Source organism: Chionomys nivalis, chromosome 16, assembly GCF_950005125.1.
Source record: "Chionomys nivalis chromosome 16, mChiNiv1.1, whole genome shotgun sequence".
Taxonomy (NCBI): Eukaryota; Metazoa; Chordata; class Mammalia; order Rodentia; family Cricetidae; genus Chionomys; species Chionomys nivalis.
Window position 1 is genome coordinate 14,503,668 of NC_080101.1, and position 24,741 is coordinate 14,528,408.

At 37.5% G+C, this 24,741-nt stretch overlaps 1 protein-coding gene across 4 annotated transcripts in view; it reads left to right on the plus strand.

Annotated features, from left to right (window-relative positions):
- The window catches only part of Ecpas (Ecm29 proteasome adaptor and scaffold), a 125,273-nt gene that overhangs the window by 19,055 nt on the left and 81,477 nt on the right, over nucleotides 1-24,741 (plus strand). For all 4 annotated transcript variants that reach the window (XM_057790331.1, XM_057790330.1, XM_057790327.1 and 1 more), the window contains 4 exons: nucleotides 13,196-13,326; nucleotides 20,300-20,416; nucleotides 20,956-21,074; nucleotides 23,201-23,350. In XM_057790331.1, the coding sequence (XP_057646314.1) occupies nucleotides 13,196-13,326; nucleotides 20,300-20,416; nucleotides 20,956-21,074; nucleotides 23,201-23,350 (517 nt within the window). The remainder of the gene's footprint in view (nucleotides 1-13,195; nucleotides 13,327-20,299; nucleotides 20,417-20,955; nucleotides 21,075-23,200; nucleotides 23,351-24,741) is intronic.

Sequence of the window (24,741 nt, forward strand, 5' to 3'; positions counted from 1 at the left end):
ACTTTCTTCATCCATTCTTCCATTGAAGGGCATCTAGGTTGTTTTCAGGTTCTGGCTATTACAAACAATGCTGCTATGAACATAGTTGAGCATATACTTTTGTTGTATGATAGGGCATTTCTTGGTTATATTCCCAAGAGTGGTATTGCTGGGTCCTGGGGTAGGTTGATCCCGACTTTCCTGAGAAACCGCCACACTGCTTTCCATAGTGGTTGCACAAGTTTGCATTCCCACCAGCAATGGATGAGTGTGCCCCTTTCTCCATCTCTCTCTCTTTTTTTTTTAGCTTCAAGGTCATCCTTTGCAAATTTTATTCCTTTGTAGAAGTGGTAGAATAAACCTTCTATTTAGTAATCTTTAAAATACTTTTTGAGTTATTATTTGGTAATATTTTCTATAGATCAGTTTGGGTATAGTATAAATTTCAATTTATACTATACCTTGTTAGTATAAATTGAAATAACTCCTATCTGAAAGGCTTAGGATGAGAATGGGTTTCTTATTTTTTTCTTTAGATTTAAAAGAAAAAGTATGTATTTATGATATGGTAGCTTACAGATGAGACCCAGGTCTAAACGCAACATTTTTTTTTTTTAACAAGTACTTTACAACTTACTTACATTCTTAGCCCTTGATAAACTTTTTTTTTTTAAATTTATTTTTGCTTTATGTGTGAGTGCTTGCCTGCATGATGTGTGTGTACCATGGCATTTCTAGTTCCCACAGAGGGCAGAGAGGATATTGGATCCCCTGGAACTCCAGTTACACATGTTGTGAGCCTCCGTGTGTACTAGGAACAAAACCTAGCCCTCCCCAAGACCAGAAAGGAGTTTTAGTCACTGAACCATCCCTCCTGTCTCTGAATAGAATTATACTAGTGAAAATTCTGTTGTTCCAAAAATAAGGGAGCATGTAATTTATGTAATTAATTTTTCATTAAGTACAATGTTTGCTGTAAATTAAAAAACTCCTAACATATTAATTAAATTCTCTTTCAACTTTATTCAATATGGATAATTTATTCATATCTTGTCAACCTGAGTACCTTTTCTAAGTATATTAAAATTTTATAGGATTTTAAAATCTTAATTCTGTTAGTATGGTTAAATAATACTGATTTTAAATGTAAACTGACTTTTTAAACGTTTTTGAAATAAGCTCTTCTTTAGCATGATGTATTATTTTTATGTAACACTGGATTTGCTTTGCTATTTGACTTATTATTATTTTATTTGCCTTTGTGTTCAAGTAAAATATATTTTATTTACTTATTATTATTGTTATTTCTTAGGTAGAGAGATGGCTCAGTAGGTAAAGGCATTTTTCTGCCAAGCTTGACAATCTTGAACTTGACAGTTTGGTTCTTGGAGCTCACACAATGGGAAGAGAGAATCAACTTCAGCAACTTGTCTTTTCTAGCAAATGTGCTCTTCTGTCTGTTGGCACATGAAATTTTAGCTTTCAGGCCTGCCTTAGTTTTCTTTTGGTGGTGTTAAATGAAGGTGTTAACATCCAGCATAGGATTTCTACTGATTGTTAGAGTCTACAATTAATCTTAGCTGAACATGTGTTCTGAAACTGAAAAACTAGATAAATTTCTTATTTATAATATTATATGTTAATTTATATTGTTTTGTAGTTAGCAAGCTTTTTTAAAACAGATAAAATTTAAGAAGTAATATATATATGTGTGTGTATATATATATATGTATATATATATATATTTAACACAGATTTCATGTTTGTGTGTGTGCATGTATCTATGGAGTGAATGTAGAGGTCAAGGAATATATTGCTGGCATTAGTTTTCTGTTTCCATAATGTAGGTTCTGGGGTTGAACTTAGATCATCAGGCTTGGTGGCATGGAATAATCTTACCAGCCCAGGAAATAATGTATTTTAAGTAGCCACATGGGACATATATGTACATAATAACATTTTTACGTAGTATTGTAGATATACCTAACAGATTAAGGGTGTGATCCTCCAGAAGGCTGTAATTAGATATCACCATCAGTTCTCATCAGTTGCTGTAAAGTTGGAGGTCTCCAAAGATTTTTCCAGGTTTACTAGTTTTTCCCAGCCTCTCAAGTGCTTGGGTTATAGGCATTTATTGCCAAAGCTGGTGTGATATCTAGAGTTTTCACTGCCAAGATACTAATCAAGTCATTGCTCATGTGGCTTGATTTCCAGCCTCTTCCCTTTATTACCTGGCTTTAGTTGCAATCCCCCAAGCATGTTTTGGTCTTTTTAGGGTGACCTATCCCTTTCCTGAGTTATTACTTGGCACAAATTGTTTAGGAATTCCCTCTATCAGTTAGTTCTTTAGTATACACTTTCTGATGTGATCAGAGGTCCCATCATTGAATAACAGAGGCTCTCCAATACCTGGAGAAGCTTCAAGGATCTAAAATTATCCCCTTGGTAAATATTATGTGGGGAGGAGAACAAAAGGGTAGGAGTCTTTTGATTTGTTTAGTGGTATAGTATGTGTTCACTAATCTTAATAGGGTCCTTTACCATTTCTTCAGTTTTATGTTTTAATCATGTTTTCTTCTCTTTTTTACCTTGATAATTGTAAGCTTTTTTCTATTATTGATAAACTTCTGACCTATTCTATGCCTTCCAAATCTCAGTACTGGACATTGCCTTCAATTTTGTAGAAACAAGTAGTAGCAACCTCTCATTTCACCTGCTTGCCTTGAAATGGGAGAAGTACTTTCTTTGGCACTTTTGAGCACTTCGTAGGTACACGGAACCACTTTAACCATAGCGGCTGTTGAAGCGATGACTTTGGCCTTAGGATGTCCTGCTCTAGCCACAACTTTTCCAAACAGCTTGCACTGACTCTTGAGTACTTTTTTTGGGGGTGGGGGCACGACAGGACTTGGTGATTGTTAGATGATTCTATCTATGTTGCTGGTATTCCCACTCAACATGAATGAGGCCATTTTCCACTGTGCCTTAACAAAAAGACAGATGGTGGGCAGGAGTCTGTACATTTAAAGCTTGTAATAGACTGATGGAATTAGAATCTGTGTACAAGCCTGCCCCGCCTTGTTCTGACTAGTCTATTTCTCAGTTTCTTTGGGTCAGTCTGAGGCATCCTTTCTATGTGCATCCACTCCCCAGGGTTGCAGCATTTGGCTCCAGTAAAATTCAGTATTTGTCTCTGTCTTTGCCTTTGTATCTAGCTATCTCTCTCCCATCCCTCTTCCCACCTTCCTTTCCTTCCCTTTTGTTCTGGCCCTCTCTTCCCTCTTCTTTCCCTCGCTCTTTCTTTCCTTCCTCTTCCCTTCCCTCTCCTTCCTTTTCTTCTTTCCTTCCTTCTTGCCTACAGCTCAGGGTGACATTGAATTTCTGGTTCTGCTTTCTCTTCTCGAGTGCTAGGATTACAGGTATGTGATTCCATGCTTAGCTATTAGATATGATTGTTTTTATGTTAGATAATTTTCCAGTTCTGTAATGGTTAATACTTAATTGTCAACTTGATAGGATCTGTAATCACCCGGGAAACAAATGTCTAGACATAAAGGTAGGAAGGAGCCATATCCTAAGTGTGGGTAGGCTCGGGTCCTGAGCTGAATAAAAATGAGAAAGGAGGGCTGAAGAAATGGCTCGGTATTTAAGAGTACATAGTGTTTTTGCAGATAACTAAGTTTGGATCCTATCGCTAGTGATGGGTGGCTCATAGCCATCAGCTCCAGGGGATCTGATGCCCTCTTCTGGCATCTGTAGGCAATTATGCTTTATGTGCATGGACACACATACAAAGTTGTTTGTTTTTTGTTTTTTTGTTTTTTTTTTTTTTTTTTTTTTTTTTTAAAAACCTTGTTTTTAAAGGAGAAAATGAGCTGAATACCAGCTTTCTTTGTTCTTTGTTTCCTGACTATGGATACGGTTTGACCAGCCGCATTATACTCTTGTCTTCTGTCTGATGGGCTGTGTCCTCATGCTGGGACCCAAAATATTCTTTTTTCTCAAGTTAATTTTTGTCATGTGTTAAATCACAGCAGTAAGAAAAGTAGCCAAGTTTTTTTCAACTCTGAATATAGTAAGGATTTATCTCTTTTCTTTCTATTTTTTTTTTTTTTTGATGCTATAGTTTGAACCTGGGTTTTGGACATAGTAAGACTATGCTATGGCAGTAAACTAAACTTGCAGCCCTTCAAATCTTTTTCTCATCTTCCCCCCAGCCTCCTTTCTTTTCTTCCTCTCTTCCCTTCCCCCTAACCCTTTAGAAATGATTTTACTGCGCATTTCAGTTAGCCTTGAACGCTTCATCTTTTTACCCCAACCATTTGAGTACTAAGGTTACATGCTCTTATTATACTTGGTCCTTCTGTCTCTGTCTGTCTCTCTGTCTCTGTCTCTCTCTGTTTTTTGAGTCAGGGTTTCTCTGGATAGGCCTGACTGTTCTGGAACTAGCTCTGTAAACCAGACTGGCCTTAAATTCACAGAGAACTAACTGCCTGCCTCTGCCTCCATAGTGCTGGAATTAAAGGTGTGCACCACCACCACCTGGCTAACAAATCTACTTTTAGTCATATTTCAGAACACTTATTATTTTCTTCCTAGGCTTGTGTGGTAGCTATATGAGCTGCCCATGTGAGCATTCCTAATAATTAATTGAACTGTGAGTACTTGTGCTTTGAATATTTTCTTTGTTTTATTTCACAATGGACAAATTTTAAAGACTTCAGGAAAAATTTAAATTTTCTACATTCCTTCATATGCTAAAGGAAACTTTCAGAACAAAGACTTGAATACAGAAGGCAAAATCATAAGGTATAAGAAGAAAATGTAGATAAATATATGTGTTAGGTCTCTCCAAGGCTACTACTAGATTGAGAACTTCAGTGTAGGAGGACTCACTGGACTCAACAGATGTTTGTGCACTGAAGCCACTGAAGGGAAAGGTTATGGAATGAAGTCGGGAGGAAACCATGTTCAAGCTTCAAGACTCCTTTCCTGGCTGTCACACAGAAGAGGCTTTCAGTTCCTGTCCTGATGAGTTGATGAGCTGTGACATATGTGGAATGGTGTCTAGTAGGGTACTCTTAGAGACGCAGGGTCACAGTTTTCATCTGAAGCTGGTCATCTTGGCATATTTTGCCCAAATGTACCAAAATTCTCCCAGAAGAAAAGCTAGTATTTAACAAAGTATACTGTTTGTAGAAACAATTCAGACATGGTGCACCATTCTTAATCTGAATGGTGAAAATGCTCTTGAGCCAAGTTTCCAGATGTTAGATCTGCTGTGCTATTTTTTATTTTTTAAAAAAAATTATTTTATTTTTGTATATGAGTACTCTATTTGCATGAATGCCTGAATGGCAGAAGAGGATATCAGATCCCATTACACATTATATAGATGGTTATGAGTCACCATACACCATGTGGGTACTGGGATCTCTGGAAGAGCAGCTAGTGCTCTTAACCACTGAACCATCTCCCCAGTCCATTAATTGTTTTTCTATACATCATAAATTTTAATATAATAGTCTTGGCTTGCTGAAACATTTTAAGCACGATGAGAAGAAAATTAAAAGGCCATAAATTGAAGTAATGATAAATTGAACTGTATTTAAAAGCTGAGGTGTGGAAAAGAAAAAGAAGAAACTATAGAGGGTCAGAAGGGAAATGGGAAAATATTTATTATATGGGGAAAAAGTGGGAGTTACTTGCCCAATATGTGAAAACTCTTATAAGGGCCATCAAGATTATTAGAATTCAGGCATTATGCTGCTCTCTGTCATCTGGCAGGATGCACTCAGGCCCTGACCTGCCCAGGGTCCTGTGGCTGCTGCACAGGTGCAAAAGGTTCCTTTAAGAGACAACTTTGCCAATTCTCCTTCTCTTATCTGCTGTTCTTCTGAAGAGGCAAGCAGGTCTTTGCCCCGCCTCCAACCCTGTCCCTCTCTGCCCCCTCTCTGCCCTTTTCTCTGACCCCTTTCTGTCCCTTTCTCTGCCCCTTTTATCTCCTCTTCCAATAAAACTCCCCTTGTAATCTGTCTGCATGGCGTGTCTGGCTCTCACCCACCATGGAGTCTCACCCACCGTGGTGTGGACCCACCCATAACCAATTATTATGAAGAATCATTATGAAAATGACTTAGTGGGTCAACTTGCTGTGCATTAAGCTTCTGTGCAAATTTGATGATGGAAGTTTGATTCCCAGAACCTGCATAAGGTGGAAGGAAGGAGAGAATTGACTCCACAAAATTGTTCTCTGACTTCTCCACTTGTATTGTGGCACAAACATGCTTGCCCTCATGTCTTTACCCCCTTCCCCTCTCCCTCTTCCTCACTCTCACACACAATAATAATAATAATAATGAATAAAATTTAAAAATCTTTTGCAAGTCACATGGGCTTGCATACCTATAATCCCTATACTTATGAAGCTGAGACTGGAAGATTGCAATTTTGCTGTTTGCTTAGGGCATATTGTGAGTTTTGAATCACATGTCTTACGTGGTGCCTTTGTAAAATCTGAAAAGTTCTGAGATATATCACTCTAAAGGTCTAAAGTAAGAGATTTATGTTAATTAAAAGAGGAAAAGTAGATCAGGTGTGGTGATAGACACCTATAGGGAGACCCTGTCTCAAAACAACACACACGCACACACACATATACACACAAGAAAGGCAAAGTATGAACTAATATATGTTATGTTCCAGTTTTGAGGTTATGTAATGTTACTATATGAGTGGAAAAACAGCAGTTAAAATACATTTCCTGTGTTTGGACTGGGAAGATGTGAAACTCCATTAGTGAAATCCTTGCTGTACAAACACGAAGGCCTGAGATAGATCCTCCAGTGTCCACATAAAAGCCAGAGGGTGACATGTAGCTGTAATCACAGTGCTGGACAGATACGATCTCTGGGGTTTGCTCAACTCGCTTTGCTGAATTTGGTGAGCTTCAGATTCAGTGAAAAATGAAATGGAGAACAGTGGAGGGAGCGACCTGTCATTGACTTCTAGTCTCCACACATCTGTGGGCTTGTATATGCATACAACACACGCACGCGTGTGCGCACACACACATACACTGAATCAGTTACTTTTCCTGTTGCTATAATAAAATGCCTAACAAAAGCAAGTTAATAAAGGAAGAAGGCACACAGAAATTTGAGGCATCTGATCACACTGCTCCTACAGTTGGGAAGCAGAAGTAAGTGGCTATATTTAACTCACTTTGTTCTTTTTTTTCCAACTTGGGACCTCAGTCCTTGGAATGGTAGCACTGGTATTTAGGGTGAGTCTTTTAACCCATTTAACTGAATTTAGAAGCTCCTTCTTTGATTTGCCCAGACTTTTGTCTCTTAGGTGATTCTAGATCCTGTCAAGTTGACAGTATTAATCATTAATCATTTCTCTCCATTCCCATCTTCCTCTCTCCCCCTCCCCTCACCAACCCACCGGAACATTTAACTGATTATTTAAAGGAAATAGTAAGTTTCATAAATGAAACAATGTGAGTTTGAATAGAAAAATGAGAACATTATGAGAAAGATGGAACTTGTTCTTGTCTCATTCTGTTCATCATATATTAGAGCTTACCATGATGATTTGAAGAATATCAGCTCCCATAGCAGCTTAAGAAAGATGTGAGTTAGACTCTCTTTGAATCTTCAGAACATAATAGTCTTATCTCTTCCTAGTTTTGAAAAGGTCCTTTTGAGATAGTTATCTATTTTTGTTGCTATACTTAAGACTAGATACTTATACTTAATACTTAGTCTTGATACTTAAGACTAGATAATTTATAACGAAAAAAAATTTCCTTCATTTTCTTGTTTTTTCCTCCTTCTTGGAGACAGGACCTCATGTATTCTAGGCTAGCCTTGAATTAGCAAAGGATACCCTTGAAATTAAAATTTTCTTGCTGACACCTCCTAAGTGCCACATGTTTGGTTTAATGTGGTACTGAGGCTTTCTACCAATGGATCCATACACATAGCCCAATATTTTTATTGTTCCTGAAAGCTGAAAGTCCCGCTTGGAGAGATGGCTCAGTGGTTAAGAGCACTGGCAGCTCTTCCAGAGGTCCCAAGTTCAATTTCCAGCAACCACATGGTGGCTCACAGCCTTCTCTAAGGGGATCTGATGCCCTCTTCTGGCACACAGGTGTCCATGCAGATAGAGTATATATACATCAAATAAATAAATCTTAAAAAAACAAACAAACAAAAAAAAAACCAAAACTGGTCTGTGAGTTCAAGGCCAGCCTGGTCTACAAGAGCTAGTTCCAGGCCAGACTCCAAAGCTATAGAGAAACTCTGTCTCAAAAAACCAAAACAAACAAAAACAAAAAAACTGGAAGTCCACGATTGAGAGATTTTAAAATGTTGAGGTCCCCCCCCCACTGTGTTATACCAGGTAGATGAGTAAAAGCTCAAGAGGGGTTACTGTAGCTCGAACAATACAAACCCAGAGACAAGTATAGGAATTAAAGCTAAAGATCAGAGAAGCACAGCAGTAAGCTGATGGAGGAAGGTCATTGGTTAAATAATAAAGAAACTGCCTAGGCCCATTTATAGGCCAGCCCTTAGGTGGGTGGAGTAAGCAGAACAGAATGCTGGGAGAAAGAAGCCGAGTGAGGAGTCGCCATGATTCTCCCACTCCAGACAGACGCAGGTTAAGATCTTTCCTGGTAAGCCAGCTCATGGGCTACACAGAATATTAGAAATGGGTTAGATCAATATGTAAGAGCTAGCCCATAAGAGGCTGGAACTAATGGGCCAGGCAGTGATTAAAAGAATACAGTTTCCGTGTAATTATTTCGGGGCATAAGCTAGCCATGCGGGCGGCTGGGTGCCGGGGACGCAGCCCCGCTGCTCATATTACAACAGTAAGCCTCTAGAGAGACCTTTTACCTCTACCAATGCTCAGACCGAATGGATGATCTTCAGACTCCACTCTTCAGGGAGTTCCTGTCTCTTTCCCTTTATATTCCTTTCTCCACCCAGCCCCCTGTCCCCTGAAGGTGTGTGACTCCCAAATACTGGAATTAAAGATGTGAACCACCACCACCTAGATCTATTTCTGGATCAATCTTGTGTACCCCAGGGTAGGCTTGAACTCACAGAGATGCATCTGCCTCTGGCTCCCGAGTCCTGGGATTGAAGGTGTGTGCCACTACTTCCTGGCCTCTAGTGGCTTAGCTTTGCATTCTGATCTTCAGGCAAACTTTATTTATTAGAATACAAATAAAATATCACTATAGGTTACAATCTTAAGGAGAAAAATATTGCATGTTCTCCTTCGTGCAGGTCCTAGCCTGTGTGTGTGTGTGTGTGTTTAGGGATGCATATCATATCATGTGTATGGAGGTCAATAGACAACTTGCAGGAGTTATCTTCTTCCACTTTGTGATCCTGGGAATCAACTCAGGTTGTCAGGCTGGGCAGCAAGCACCTTCCCTCTGAGCCATCTCTCTGTACCCCACTCCTCTGTTTAAGACAGATTCTTGCTATGTAGGACAGGGTGACCTTGTACTTCTTAGCCTCCTGACTCAGCCTTCAACATGCTGGCATTATAGGAGTGTGTTAGTCACACCCAGCTTGATTAGCTTCTATTTAAAAGTACATAGTGTCTCTAAAAGATGGCCTAATTAGTTGTACGTTGATCCTGCTTCACTGAATTACAGAGCTCTAACTCTGCCTGCTTTGGAAGTAACGTTGTATGATGTTTGGTGCTCTTTGTATTATCACATTCCATTATGAAGGAGTATGTGAAAAATGAGTACAGTATATCCCCTTTTTTAAACTTTGGCATAGATTTTTCTATGTTAATTTGTTGTGAAAATTTAACTGTCTTTGTAGAATAGTGTTCCTTTGATTATAGCTTGTTTGTGGGCACTTTTTACTGTCTCAAGAGTGAAATGTATTGAAGAATATGCTCTTTGCTTGGAACTCCCAGATTGTATCTGGAGACTATACTTTTGTTTCCCAGCCGCACAGACCCAAATAATCACATAGAAACTAATTACAATATAGCATACAATGCAATAGAAACTATATTAATTACAACCCTGTTTGACCACCGGCTCAGGCATATTTCTAGCTAATTCTTATATCTTAAATTAACCTATTTCTTTTACTCTATGTATTGCCACGAGGGTGTGGCTTACTGGTAAGGTTCTGGCATCTTTCTCCTTCAGCAGCTACATGGCGTCTCCCTGACTTCACCTTCTTTTTCCCTCTATCACTGCTTGGATTTTCTGGCTGAAGCATATTCTGTCTAAAGCATAGTCTAAAGCAGCTTCTCTTTGAATCAATGGTAATGAAACATGTTCACAGCATACAGATGCTGTGGTTGAATTTACCATTCTTAGGAATTTGTTTTACAGCCAGGAGGTGGCAGTGCACTCCCTTAGTCCTAGCACTCAGGAGACAGAAACAGGTAGATCTCTGTGAGTTCCAGGACAGCTGAGGCTACACAAAGAAACCCTTTCTTTGGGGAAGAAAAGAATTTCTTTTACAATACTGAACATTCATTAAACAGAATCATTTGATCTAGTACTCTCAGAGTTTACCTGCCTAATTTTGATTCTTGGTTCTATTTTACCTTTATTATTAATTTCTTTAAACTAAACTCGAATTTGGGATTTTACTAGCTTTTCTTCTGATGTCTTTTGTTCTTCCAGGATCCTGTTCAAGACTGCATTTAGTGATATAACCTAGCCTCTCTGGGGCAGTATATTAGTCGCCCTCCTGCCCCCAGCTTTTCAGGATCTTGGCATTATTGAGAAATACCAACAAGTTACCCTATAGAGTGTCTTCCAGTTTGGCTGTTCTTTGTTTCACTACAAGTAGACTAGGATGATGGATTTTGGAATGAACCCAAGAGCGCTGAAATGCCTGTCTTGTTATATCTCATCATGTACACGTTATATGATGTCTCTGCTGTTGTTAACTCTCTTTTCCATTGTAAAGTTAATCTAATTTCTTTTGTTCTTTGTAAGAAGTAACTATATCCAGGCTACCTTGAAAAGAGAAAAGGGAATGAAGCTATACTTCCCTTTAGGAACATACTACATATGGTAGTTTGTTTTTCCATAAGAAAGATTAGCTTCTCTTTTCTTTTAGTTTCTTTAATCATTTATTAACATCAATATAGATGTTTCTAGTTTGGCTTTTAATCCAGTGCTGTGCTATTTATTGTGTTCTGTTATTAATTGATCTACTATCGGCCAGTAGGAGCTCTTTCAGTTGATTTCTATCCCTTCTTGATGCTTCATGTCATCTCTAATACTGTAAGATGTTTAGACTGACCTTTCTAATATAATCGTTTTCCTATCCTAAGCCCTGGGATCGTTATTTTGCCGAGAAATCTGTTCCCTTTTATTACAGAATGATATTTAGAAACAAGATTCATGCTGGATATAGGGTTTGCACATTGCTATGAGGGTGTTGCTGTTTCTTGTCCCTTTAGGACTCACTCGACTAATAGATGCCCATCTTTCTTCACAGAGAGATTATTTGAGGCAAACAAAATAATTCTTAGTATCTCTTATAAAACTTGGCTAATTATCAGTCAGTGGGTAGTCTGAGTTTCATTTGTATGACTTCTGACACCTGTCTATTGGCTAATGTTCTACTTATTATTTAAAGTAAATTTTAGTAGCTATATTAGTTCACCTGAAAGTGTTTTCTGTTTTTATCACTACATAGTGAAGACTTAAAAATTTATTCTTACCGCCGGGCGATGGTGGCGCACGCCTTTAATCCCAGCACTTGGGAGGCAGAGGCAGGCGGATCTCTGTGAGTTCGAGACCAGCCTGGTCTACAGAGCTAGTTCCAGGACAGGCTCCAAAGCCACAGAGAAACCCTGTCTCGAAAAACCAAAAAAAAAAAAAAAAAAAAAAAAAAATTTATTCTTAAATTGAGATATAGTGCATGTTGCCCAGGTCAAGATATAGAACATTTCCAGCTCATTCATTGCCACTGATAATTTTTTTTTTACAAGTGATGTGTGATGTTTGCGTGTGTGTATATGTATGTGGTGGTAGTATGCATGCCTGTGTGTGTGTGCAGAAATGTGTGTCCTTATAGCAGGGAGGCCAGAGAAGGTTTTGAATGTGTCGCTCTTACTCTATACCTCATTCACTTGAGGCAGGGTTGCTCTTGCTTACTGAACCTGGAGTTAGGCTGGTGATCAGTAAGCCCTGGTGTTCCTCGTGTGTCTGCTTATTCACAATGTTACAGTTATAGCCACATGATTATAAATATCCAGGTTTTTACCTGAGTTCTGGTTATTTGAACTTGGATCTTTGTACAGCAAGAGCTTTTACTTGTGAGTCATCCTCATCTGCCTTTTTGAGACAGTATCTTGTTATGCAGAACAGGATGACTTTAAATTCAGAGTGATCCTTTTACTTCAGCCTTCTAAATGCTGGATTATAGTCATGCATCACTTTGCTTAGTGCTCTGATACTTTTTGCCAGAGACTTTGAGGAACAAGTATCTCATACAGTACCATTTTCCCCCATACTGAATACCAGAAAGCTGACAGTAATTTGCAGCTAAATATTGGCATTTGTGTGAGTTCCTCTCTGTCACCTTTCCCCCGTCCTATAGCACACTGGTCAAAGATACATGGCGGCTTGTTCAATAATTGCTGTCTACCTTCTGCTGAACACACCCCATGGTCTTGTCTAACATTTTCTCACTGTAAGTTTCCTGTGGGAAACTTGTCTCTGATTTTCTGATTCAGCTACAACACAGTAGTAATCAGTGATTCTGTCTTTGGAGAAACCTCATCAGTTAGGTTGTCCCTGACATCCAGTTAAAGTTCTTCTATTGTGTTCTGCTAGCCAGGCCTGCCTTTGCCTCCCGAGTGCTGGGTTTAAAGGCATGCACCACCACTACCCTGCATATCCTTTCTTAATAACTAAGCCCTTCAGAAAGACAAAGTAACTTTGTATGTAGGAAGGAATTTCATTACTCTTGGCTGTTCTCCTTTCTAGAGATTAAATGTCCCCAAACAGTTGCAGAGTAGCACATGATGAGTTATTAGACCTTTTAAAGCAGTACTTCCTGGTATGTCAGAGTCAATTGTAGGGCTAGTCTAATTGAAATTCTTGACTGAAGGATCTGCAGTACAGAAAATGGGAATATGTTATAAAAGTAGGCTTGGTTATGTTTGGTTTGTCAAGTTCTCTTGCTTTCTTTTTATATTATAGATCAGCTCGAACGGGTCTTTTTACGACTTGGCCATGCTGAAACAGATGAACAGTTACAAAATATTATATCTAAATTCCTTCCTCCTGTTTTGCTCAAACTGTCCAGCACTCAAGAAGGAGTACGGAAAAAGGTAAGCATGTTGGGGGCCATTGGGGGAATAATTGGTGAAGAGTGTATATCATGAAGTGAGGTTTTAAAAAAGATTTCCATTGTTGTAATGTACGCTTAAGATCCTAATTACCTTTCCAAATGTATGGTAAATCTAAGAATCAGCTTTTGATGAAAAAGCTTAGCTGCCTGGGGTAGCTGCCTTTACTACCCAGTGCGTGCTTGTCATCAGTGCCAGGTGCTTTAATGGAGATCATCATCTGGACTGATCTAAACCGAATATGAAAGCCAGTGTAGGAAGGGGAAATGCTGTTTAATCATTGGTTGATGGTGAATATATCCTTGAATAAAGGTAATAAAGGTAAGCAAATAAAGTTTTTGAAAGCAGACTATTCTAATGTAATTTATACTTTATGTTCTACAAAATACTATTTCATAAAGATATATAACTATAATGTCACTATTTTATTTTTAAATTGTTCTTTATGGAACATGTTTCCCTTTAATCTGTAGAATAGTTCATTATTTTTTCCAGTATGTTTGTGATAGAGCTTCTGGTCTTTGATCTGTCATCAGGTTTCATCTCCTGTGATATTATAATTGATTGACGTTAACTTGAATGTCTGCCCTAAAAGGCCTGATTTGAGTTCAGTGGGAAGATTATCTTCCAGAATGTCTGTTTTGTTTGTTGCTGGAAAAGATGGACAGTCTTACCATATATTTGTTAATCTTTACGTGCTGTTAATCCTTATTTGTTGAGGTAGATTTCTTTTTAGGCATGCCATTCTCTAATTTAAAACCCTTCAGTGGACTTTTCTTGCTCTCAGGGTATCAAAATTCTTTTACAGATTGATATCTGTTTACTTAGTGATAGTAACCTGGCTATTTACTGTAAATTTTCTGTATGCCTTATGGTACATTCTGTATTTGTTACTTTTCTCTATTGCTGACACAAAATACTTAACTGTGTGTGAATTCTAATTGTTCTTAATAACCTGGAGTCAGATATTAGGGGTGAAAGCTGAGAGATCAGAGAAGCAGTGCAGCCACTAGAGATACTGTTTACCTCTATGGAATCCTCAGACTATGTCGTCTGACTGCTTCAGGCTGCACCTCAGACTGCATCTGCACTACCATCTGCACTGAGCTCCTGTCTCCTCCCACCTTATATTCTCTCCACCCAGCCATGCCACTCCTGTCTCCACCTCCCTAGTGCTGGGACCACCTGATCACCTTTGTGTGAGCTGTTTCTCTTTTAGACAGAGTTAGTTTTGTGTTGCCCAGGGTGGCCTTGAACTCACAGAGATCCCTCTGCCTCTGACCTGGGATTGAAGATGTGTGCCACCATTCCCTGGCCTCTAGTGGCTTAGCTCTGCACTCTGATCTTCAGGCAAGCCTTATTTATTAAAACACAAACTATCACTACACCTAAAGAAGGAAGAATTTACTTTGACTCACGGTTTAAGGCATTATAGTAAGACTATGAAGGTCATATTATAGTCACTCAGTAAGCAGAGAATAGAAGGGAAGTGAGGCCTGGCTATAAAACCAGAGCACCTCCCCAGGGACCAACTTACTCCAGTGAGATTTTATGACCTAAGAAGGTTTTACTTTTCAAAACAACACCACCAGCTACATACCAGTAATAAAGTGCATGGAGGCACATTTTACATTAGTTAAGAGAGAAAAGGAAAGGGGTAGATGGAAGAAGACGGGGATGTGGCTATGACTGAATGTGATGCCCTTGGTGAACTCAACAAGGCCACAGAGATTCCCTCAGTGGATGAGGATGGATGATAGGAGGAAGCAGAGTTCTACAGCACTGATTTGAGTGGGTGGTAGTGATATCTTTCCTTAACTGCTAAAGCTATTTGGACTAGAAGCTGAAAGTGGAGTTCAGGAAGTAGCCAAAGAACCATTGTTTTAGTTTATGCTGAATAATTTTAGTAGAATAAAAGCAAACACACTGGTTTACTTAAGATACTATATTTCTTTTTCTTTTATCTTTTTTTTTTTGTAGAAAATAATCCCTCTTTAATTACCTGTTTAGGTTATGTATCTTTCATTTTTGTTATATTATTTATCCTATTATCCTTCCAAATGTAGAAATTTCATTCTTGTTTTCAGGGTTCTTTTTTTTGTATGTTTTTGTGTGTATGTACATGTTTTCATGGCATGTGACTGTACACATATAAAGGCTAGAAAATGATGTTGTATCGCTTTCCCAGTTGTATTCCACCTTTTAAATATGTTTACAAGATTTTTAAATATTTGTCTGCATGGATGTTTAGCCTGCATGAATGTCTGTGTACCATGTGGATGCCTGATGCCCACTGAGGCCAGAAGAGGGCAATCAGATCCTCTGGAACTGGAGTTACAGATGGTTGTGAGCCACCATATGGGTGCTAGGAATTGAATCTGGATCCTCTAAAAGAGCAGCCAGTGCTCTTAAATCCTGTGGCATCTTTCCAGCCCCTCCACTTTTTCCTTAAGGCACGATCTCTTATTACACATGGGCCTCACTGATTTGACTAGACTGATTAGCCAGTGAGCCCCAACAACCCTGCTGGCTTTATTTCCCCAGTGCAGGTATATGTGGCATTAGGTATAGCTTCTTTTCTTTTTTAAAACAAGGATTCTGATTGGCTGGGTGGTGGCACACTCCTTTAATCCCAGCATTCAGGAAGCAGAGGCAGGTGGATCTCTAAATTTGAGGTCAGCCTGGTCTACAGTCTTGGTTATGAGTGCCTGGCCTTAGTTTGCCTAATTTCTCGCCAGCTTTTCTTAGCTTAAATTATTCTGACTACCTTTTGCCCTTGGGCTTTTTTCTTTTCTTCTGTATATTTTACTTTTAATGTTTCTGGCTGGGTGGCTGGTCCTTGATGTCCTCCTCTCCTTGTTCTCTTGCTCCTCCTCCTCATTTCTCCTTCTACGTACTCTCTGCCTGCCAGCCCTGTCTGTCATTGCTCCTGCCTTGCGATTGGCCCTTCAGCTCTTTATTAGGACCATCAGGTGTTTTACACAGGCAAAGACTCACAGCTTCACAGAGTTAAACAAATGCAGCATAAACAAAAGTCACACACCTAAAAATAATATTCCTCAATAGAACCCTGTCCTGAAAAATCAAAACCAAAAAACATGGATTCTGTGGGCTTGAACTTAGGCCTACATAGCAGGCTCTTTATTGACTGCGCTTCTTCTCAGCTCTTAGCTCTAGTTTATTGGTCACTATTATCAAAATTATAGTATTTGTTTGCTTGCGTATTTGTTTATTGTGCTGGCATCTGTCCCAGTGCTTTCTAAATGCTTGACAGTATATCACTCAGCCTAGCTTAGGTTAATTTTTCTTAGGGATGAGCTGTTTCAAAAGGCAAACTAGTACTTAGGTTTATTTTCCTCTTTTTATTTGCATTGTCTCTATTTTATTCAAAATTTTCCTCAAGATTTTTATATATATGATAATGATTATGCATTAAGTGCTAGGTTTACAAAATAATGTGAAGTGGTTCTTTTCCACATTTTAGAGACCAAATGGAATTTATAATGATTGATGAACTTTTATTTGCTTATGTTTACTTATTTAATGACTTTTTAAGAGTCTCACAATATAGCCCTCACTGACCTGGAACTCTGTGTAGACCAGGATGGTCTTGAACTTACAGATCTGTCTGCCTTAGCCTTCTGTGTACTAGGATTTAAGGCATGCTCCACCACTCCTGACTATTAACGAATTCTTAAAAGACCAAAGAATGAATAGGTGAGTGAGGATTTAAAGTTTAAAATACAAAATACCAAAATACCTTGGTCACCAAATACATTTTTTCATTTCTTATGTTTTCAAGCATGCTTAGAATGAATAAAGACCCGTTTTTCAAGTTGTCTTTGCTATTCTGGTTATATTTTACAGTTACACTGACATACACAGTGTTTGCTTTTTTTTTTTTTAGGTAAACTATTAATAAGAATATTGTTTTTAGTTTTGAAGTATTTGATACAAAATTTTCCTTTTATTTTTCATTCTGGACTGAAATCTGACAGTTCTGTTTAATTTTTTTCTTTGGTTGTGCTTTGGATGGCTACCACCCAGGCTTTTGTGCATGCGAAGTGTGTGTTCTACCACGGTTACATCTGCAGTCCTAAAGGGTATTCTGTGCTCCTGAGAAAAGTCCTTCATAAGCTTTGAAACAATTCCTGTTTGTGGACTGTGGATCTCAGTGTGCCTGGAGGCCGTTTGCTGCTAACACTGTACAGCTGTCTTGAGACTGTCTTCTAGTCTTGTATATTAATAGTCATGGATTACAGTTTTCTACAGTTTGCAGTGTTCTTGTTAGGTTAATATTTTGATTTGATACATTTTGATTACAAATTTAATGTTTTATTATCAATTACAGTGTATTATATATATGTATTTATTGGCAGAGTGATTTACTGTTAAGCAAAATTGAAAATTTCTAGGACAAAGAAATAATACTTAAGGCTGGTATACTTTAATATCATACCACTCTTTGACATATCTTTTCATCGAATCTTGTTGTTTGCCTTTGATGTATTATTTGAGTCCTACAAATGGGAATAATGATCCTGAAATTAATAGTAATAGCCAAAATTATTGGACAGTGTCTCAGTTTAGCAATTCTGTGAAGTATAGGTGCTCTAATTATTCCTATTTTATAGATGAAAAATCTGGAACTCAGAGAAGGTAAGTAATTTGCCTTATGTCACATGACTAACAATGTACTTTATAAACAGGGACTTAATAGATGAGTAATTTCAAAATTAAGCTGGTTTCTGCCCGATACTGCTTCTGTGTAATGGCTACATATGTTAATTTTTTGCTGTATTTATGAGAATAAATTTAATTCATCCAAAGTTAGTCAAAGTAAATAGGGGTTAAAAATCACTCTGAAGGCAGTAATAGAACTTTTCTTGTGTGTTATTTTGACTTTTAGAGAGTGGATTCTTGATAGGAATCTACTTTCATAGTATATAGTCATGTACTGTTATGCCTTGTAAATTTTAGAACCAGTGTAATAATTGTCATTTGAGTAGTATTGTTAATAAAATGTATAGATATTGAGTACAAATACAGAATGCATTTTTCCTCTTTAATAAAATATATAAGACTCATAGAACATTTATTTTTAAATAGAACTCATTTATACCATAGTCTCCTCAGCATTTATTTTTGTTATTTGGTTTTTTTGTTGTTGTTGGCTTTTTTTTTCTTCTTCTTCTTTTGAGAGAGGGTTTCTTCTGTGCAGTCCTGGTTGCTGGCTGTCCTGGCTGATTCTGTAGACCAGGTTGTCCTTGAACTCACAGAGATCCACCTGCCTCTGCCTCCCAAGTGCTGGGGTTAAAGGCGTGTGCCACCACCTTCCAGCCTTTTATTTTCTTTTATGCAGGTGATTGAACCCAGGACCTTGTGCATATTAAGCAACCATTCTTTTTATTTTCTTTCTTTTTCTTTATTTTTGTACTCTCTAGTCAGTGTAAAATTTTATACTCGAATTTTATAACCAGAGTTAGTTGTATTGATTTTGTTTATTGGCTTTGGAATTGGAGTCCTTACCATCAATTTCGTAATGTATGTTTGACTTAAGTGGGATGTTACATAACATAGCTTTCAGTTGTGGATACATTGGCTGAAAGAGAGCTAAAACTTTGGGGTTTTTTTGGTACTAATTAGTATCGACTTCTTAATTTTAAGAAAAATGAGGTTTGCTAAGTAGAATTCTATATTAGTTAACTTTTTTTGTTCATAGTTACTACAATAGCAAAAAGTTGTGCTGGAGAGATGACTCAACTTTTAAAGGCTAGGCTCACAACCAAAAATAAGAATAGCAAAAAGTTAATGCCTGACCATACCTGATGTTAGCAAGGCTGTGGAACAACTTGAGTGCTCATGTACTACTGGCAGGAGTACAAATTACTGTTCACTTTGGAAACTACTTGGAAGTATCTGCTTAAACTGGGCGTTTGCATAACTTCGTGATCAAACACTTCTAGTCTTGGATTTATATCCAACAAAAATAAGCACATATGTCTTTGAAAGGAAATATATTCATATCAGCACTATACTTAGTCACCCAAATTGTAGTTTCCACTGATGTGTGCTTTGAGGCTTCATTGTATGTTTCAGGAATAAAATATCATAGATACAGCCCTCCAGACTAGTTAAAATGTTCAGTCTTTGTTAGGTTAGATTTTAAAAAATGTTGAATTTCTTCTCTCTTCGTACATATTATACTGGAGTAAGACAGAGGCCATTTATCATAAATTTGTATATTTTCCTTTCCACAGGAATTGTTGATGTGTTAATTTCTGCTTTTGTTCCTTTTCCACTAATAGAGGAGGAAGAAGGTTGTTATTTATTTATTTATTTATTTATTTATTTATTTATTTGCAGACAGGGTTTGTCCTGGAATTCACTCTGTAGATCAGGCTGTCCTACAACTCATAAAGATCTGCCTGCTTTTGTCTCCTGAATGCTGGGATTAAAGGCCTGTGATACCACTGCCCAACTTTTACTTGAATTCTTTATTGGTATCAGATGATTTTTCAGGATAAAGGAAATGTACTTCAGTGTTTTGCTAAATTCTATTGTAATCCAGACCTTGCTTTTCTGAATTCTTACCATTCTGGGTTTCATCCAGATATAATTTGCCATATTCTTTGAGACCCTTGTTCTTTTTTAAAACTGGTTTCAGCTTGAAGCACATCGAATCCCCAGAACTCAGTGTTTCTACGACTTTTTCTCAGAAGTAGATTTGACAGACTAAGTGTATCTAGAAACAGAATCTTCTGTTTTATATCTTGGGATCTCAGAAATTCAGATGCTGTGTTTCTGGTTCTGATACATCCCTTTCTGAGATACCAACTTTATAGTCCTTAAGAATAAAGTAGCTACTTTTCACCAAAATAAGTAATGTCTAAGAAATTAAAGTTTTATTTTTAAGATATGATTGGTAACTTCCGTTCTTCTATCTTTGCTTTAGGTAATGGAACTGCTGGTCCATCTGAACAAACGTATAAAAAGCCGCCCCAAAATACAACTCCCAGTAGAGACACTGTTGGTTCAGTACCAGGACCCTGCTGCAGTCTCCTTTGTCACGGTGAGAGTTGGTTTGTTTTGGAATGTTTTTTTTCCCTTTTTTAAAAATTTATAGTAAATCCTTTTACTGTGTTGTTGATGCCATCAATGTATGTTGGCAACTTTAGAATTTTATTCTTAGACCATATCTAATGGAAATATTTTTACTTAAAAAAAAATCACATGCTGTTTTTTCACAGAGTACTGATTCACAGGTAATATTGCTTCAGAGAACATTATAGGGACATGGTAATGAATGTCGATTTACACTGAACAAAGAATTGTTGGTGAAATGACCACCAGGTATTTACTTAGAGAGAACCTGAACACTTTAGTTCTTAGAAATTAAGCGTAGAATAGAGGTTAGCAGAAGCTGGGAAAAGGTTCATTACTAGGAATAAGTTGTGCTTGATGTCTTCCCCTGAATACATTAGGGTAACTTGACTAAGCTGTAATAAGTCTGTGGAGAGGATGATTGTTTTTTCATGATTTGTTATAACTATAACTTCTTGTAGTCATATTTTCCTTTCATACTCACTTGCTTTTCTTTTCTTGCTTTAGAATTTCACTATAATTTATGTTAAGATGGGCTACCCTCGCCTGCCAGTGGAAAAACAATGTGAATTGGCCCCTACGCTTCTTACTGCCATGGAAGGGAAGCCTCAGCCACAGCAGGATAGGTATGGCTTTTCCTCATTACCTATTTCTTATCTGCAAGAGTCAACAACTGACTGTGTTTCAAATACAGGTCACATTTGATTTCACTTGGTAAATGGAAAGGATCGAGCTCATTTAGCTGAAAGATAGTTGAATTTTCTGTTACTATTTTAGTTATTTTATTAATAGCATTATAAAAGTTCTATATGTGAACATTAAAAATGTATAAAATTAATGATATTTTTATAAACCTTACTGCTTTAGTTTTTGTTATTTGTTTTTAATTGGTAAATTTATGTGATGTTAAAAATCATTTTGAGTCTGGAGAAATGGCTCAGTTGTTAAGAGCACTGGCTGCCTTTTCAGAGAACCCAGATTCAATTCCTGTCACCCACATGGTGGCTCACAGCCATTTGTTAACTCCAGTTCTAGGGGATCCAGCACCCTTTTCTTGCCTCTGGGCACTAGATTATTCTTGTGGTATACAGACATACATGTAGGTGAGATACCTATACATGTGTTAAATAACAAAAAGGAAAAATTTTAATCAAAAAATTTCTATCTTGAAGTATAAGACATTTCTCAGCAACTTCTGGAAGCAATAGAGTATTTTTGATATGATATATTAAAATAGGTGCTGGAAAAGTGGAAGGACTTAGATATCATTTGTCTGTTGGCTTAGAGAAAAGATCTGTATCTCAGATCCATCAATGAGAAAGATATTTACAGTTCTGTTTACTTACTAATTGATCAATCAGTTGATTGATAATGGTGCTGGGGCTCAAATCTAGGACTTCAGAAACCCTGAGAAAAGGACTATGAGTATTTATAAACAAAATTAGTAATTAAATTTTTAGGGTGTTAGAGAGATGGCTCAGTGGTTAGGACCACTGACTGCTCTTCCAGGAGGACCCGGGTTCAGTTCTCAGCACCCACATGGCGGCTCACAACTGTCTGTGGCTCCAGTTTCAATGGATCCAACACCTTCACACAGACATGCATGCAGGCAAAACACCAATGCACATAAAATAAAAATAAATAAAAAATTAATTTTTTATTGAAAGGACATCAAGTCTATTTTATATATATTTTCTCAAAGTTTTAAAGTGATGGATCACATTGGCTAAATGCTAATTATCTCTCAATACTTTGACTTTCTTTTCTTTCTTTCTTTTTTGACCATGTTGAAAAGTTAGTATTTTAATATCATTTCAATTCTTTCTTTTCATTCAAAATTTTTTCTTTTCCTTTCTCTTCCTTTTTTTTTCTTTTCTTTCTTGCTAGCAGGGTTTCTATTGTAGTCCTGACTGTTCTGGAACTTGCTCTGTAGACCAGGCTGGCCTTGAACTCAGAAATCCACCTGCCTCTGCCTCTGGAGTGCTGGGATTAAAGATGTGCACCACCATGTATAGAAGTTTCTGTCCTGCCTGGTCCTGCAGCCAGTTGTTCAGTCCCAAAGAAACACACAGAGACTTATATTAATTATAACATAATTATATACTGTTTGGCCTTTTAGCTGAGGCTTACTATTAACTTGCTTTTACAATTTAAATGAACCCATAATTCTTGTTTATGTTTATCCATGGACTTGGTACTTTTTCTCACTGAGTCATTCAAATCTTGCCTCCTCTGAATCTGGCTGCCTTTTCTCTTCCCAGAATTCTCCTAGTCTGGTTGCCCTGCCTATACTTCCTGCCTAGCTATTGGCCAATCAGCATTTTTTTAAACCTATATAAGTGACAAATCTTTACTGTGTACAGGATCATACTCCCACAGCACTACCATACTCATCTTAATACTTTGAGATTCTTAATTTTCTTTCTTTTTTTCCTGTTTTTTTTTTTTTTTTTTTTTTTTTTTTTTTTTTTCTTTTTTTTGAGACAGCCTCTGTGTAGCCCCGGCTGTCCTGGAATTGTATTGAAGACCAGGCTCACCTCAAACTCACAGATATCGCCTCCCTCTGTCTACTGGGTGCTGGGATTAGGAAATCAGTACCACTCCCTAAATTAAGATTTTGACATAATTGGTATCATAAATGAACAGTTCCTGATATAATTGCCAACTTTTATTAACTGTTCTTTGTTTTGTTATTCACATGTATAAAAATTGAATTATAAAGTAGTTTCAATAAATGTAATTTTTCTTTCAGCTTAATGCATCTTTTAATACCAACCCTTTTTCACATGAAATACCCAGCTGAATCATCAAAATCAGCTTCTCCTTTTAATCTTGCTGAGAAACCAAAGACTGTGCAGCTGCTTTTGGACTTTATGCTAGATGTCCTTCTGATGCCTTATGGGTGAGTTAAAAAAGACCAATGAAACTAAGCGATGTTGTTTTCTACTGAGTTTACTATATGGAAATTATGTGCTGTTTTAAATGATTTGGCTCACTTGTGAATGGATGCATCTCTGAGGATTTGCATCAGTCTTAAACGCTAAGATACAGCTCCACCGCATAAAGACTCTGTCAGTGTAGACCTGCTGTTGTGGTTTCATGCTTCACCTGTCCCAGGCAGAAATAGATGTTGTGTTGAGTCTCATAGCACCTTGTATGTACCCTTAGGAAATTATATCCAGCTTTTCTTTTGTAGTTTCCTTTCTTCTTGATGTCCTGAAATCTCTTTGTACTGGTATCATTTAGTTTTGGATCTATTCAACTCTGATTAAAATTTTGTTCTCACCTCTTTGTTTTCTAACTCAGTTTTTTTAGTTAATGTACAAAATAATGGGCTTCACTGTGATCTGTTATACACATATATCACTGTACTTAGTTATCCCTATCATGCCTTCAAACTTCTCTACGATGCTGTAGTGCTGCCTGATTTTTAGCATAGATATTGATCAAAACACATCTTATGTGGTTTCTCATTAGCCAGTCATTGTATGCATTCAGCAGTTCATGCTCTACTGCAAACACTTGTCATCTTAATCTTTACGGCCCTGCAATTAATTCTCTTTAGCATATTTCTTCACAGAAGAAGTAACAACAGAGTCACTTTGGAAAGTATCTCTTTCTGGCTTGATGACAACTCTGTCTCTGACAGACATTTCTTATTCTATGTAGATATTTGCTCTGTTTCTGTATCTTTATAACCCCAAAGATCCACCTGTATACTCCTTTGTGTTTTTATCACACTGCTGACATTTTCATTTTCTTAACAGACTGTTAGCCCCTTGTAGTCAAGATATGTTTTATCAGATTTTGGAATCTGGCTTAGTTCCAGGTTGAGATCTGCCACTAGCCTATTGATTTTGTCCTGTTGTCAGAGATAGTTTCCTAAAGTTCTTCTGATCTTGAATGTAGATGTACATAGAGGACCAGGCAAATGGCGCTGCACATCATCTGACCTCAGTGCCAGAGACCAAAGGGTTCAGGCTGTATGATTCGTTTTGCTCTTCTTTGGCTCCTCTAGTTGAGTAGCTTGATTTTTCTTTCTTTTTTTCTTTAGGGCTGTGACTGCAGGCATGAAACTGAGAGTGGGTGAGAATATAAACTCAAATCTCACCCCCAGTGACTTACTCCCTCCAGCAGTTATGGTTGTGGGGATTTACTGTCCCCCAAAGTACCAGTAGCTGGGAACCAACTATAGCCTATGGAGACATTTTCATTAAAACTACCATAGCTTTCAAGTACTTTCTTTAATTATAATGAGAATCTTATTATCCATTATGTCTAGATTTATCAGTA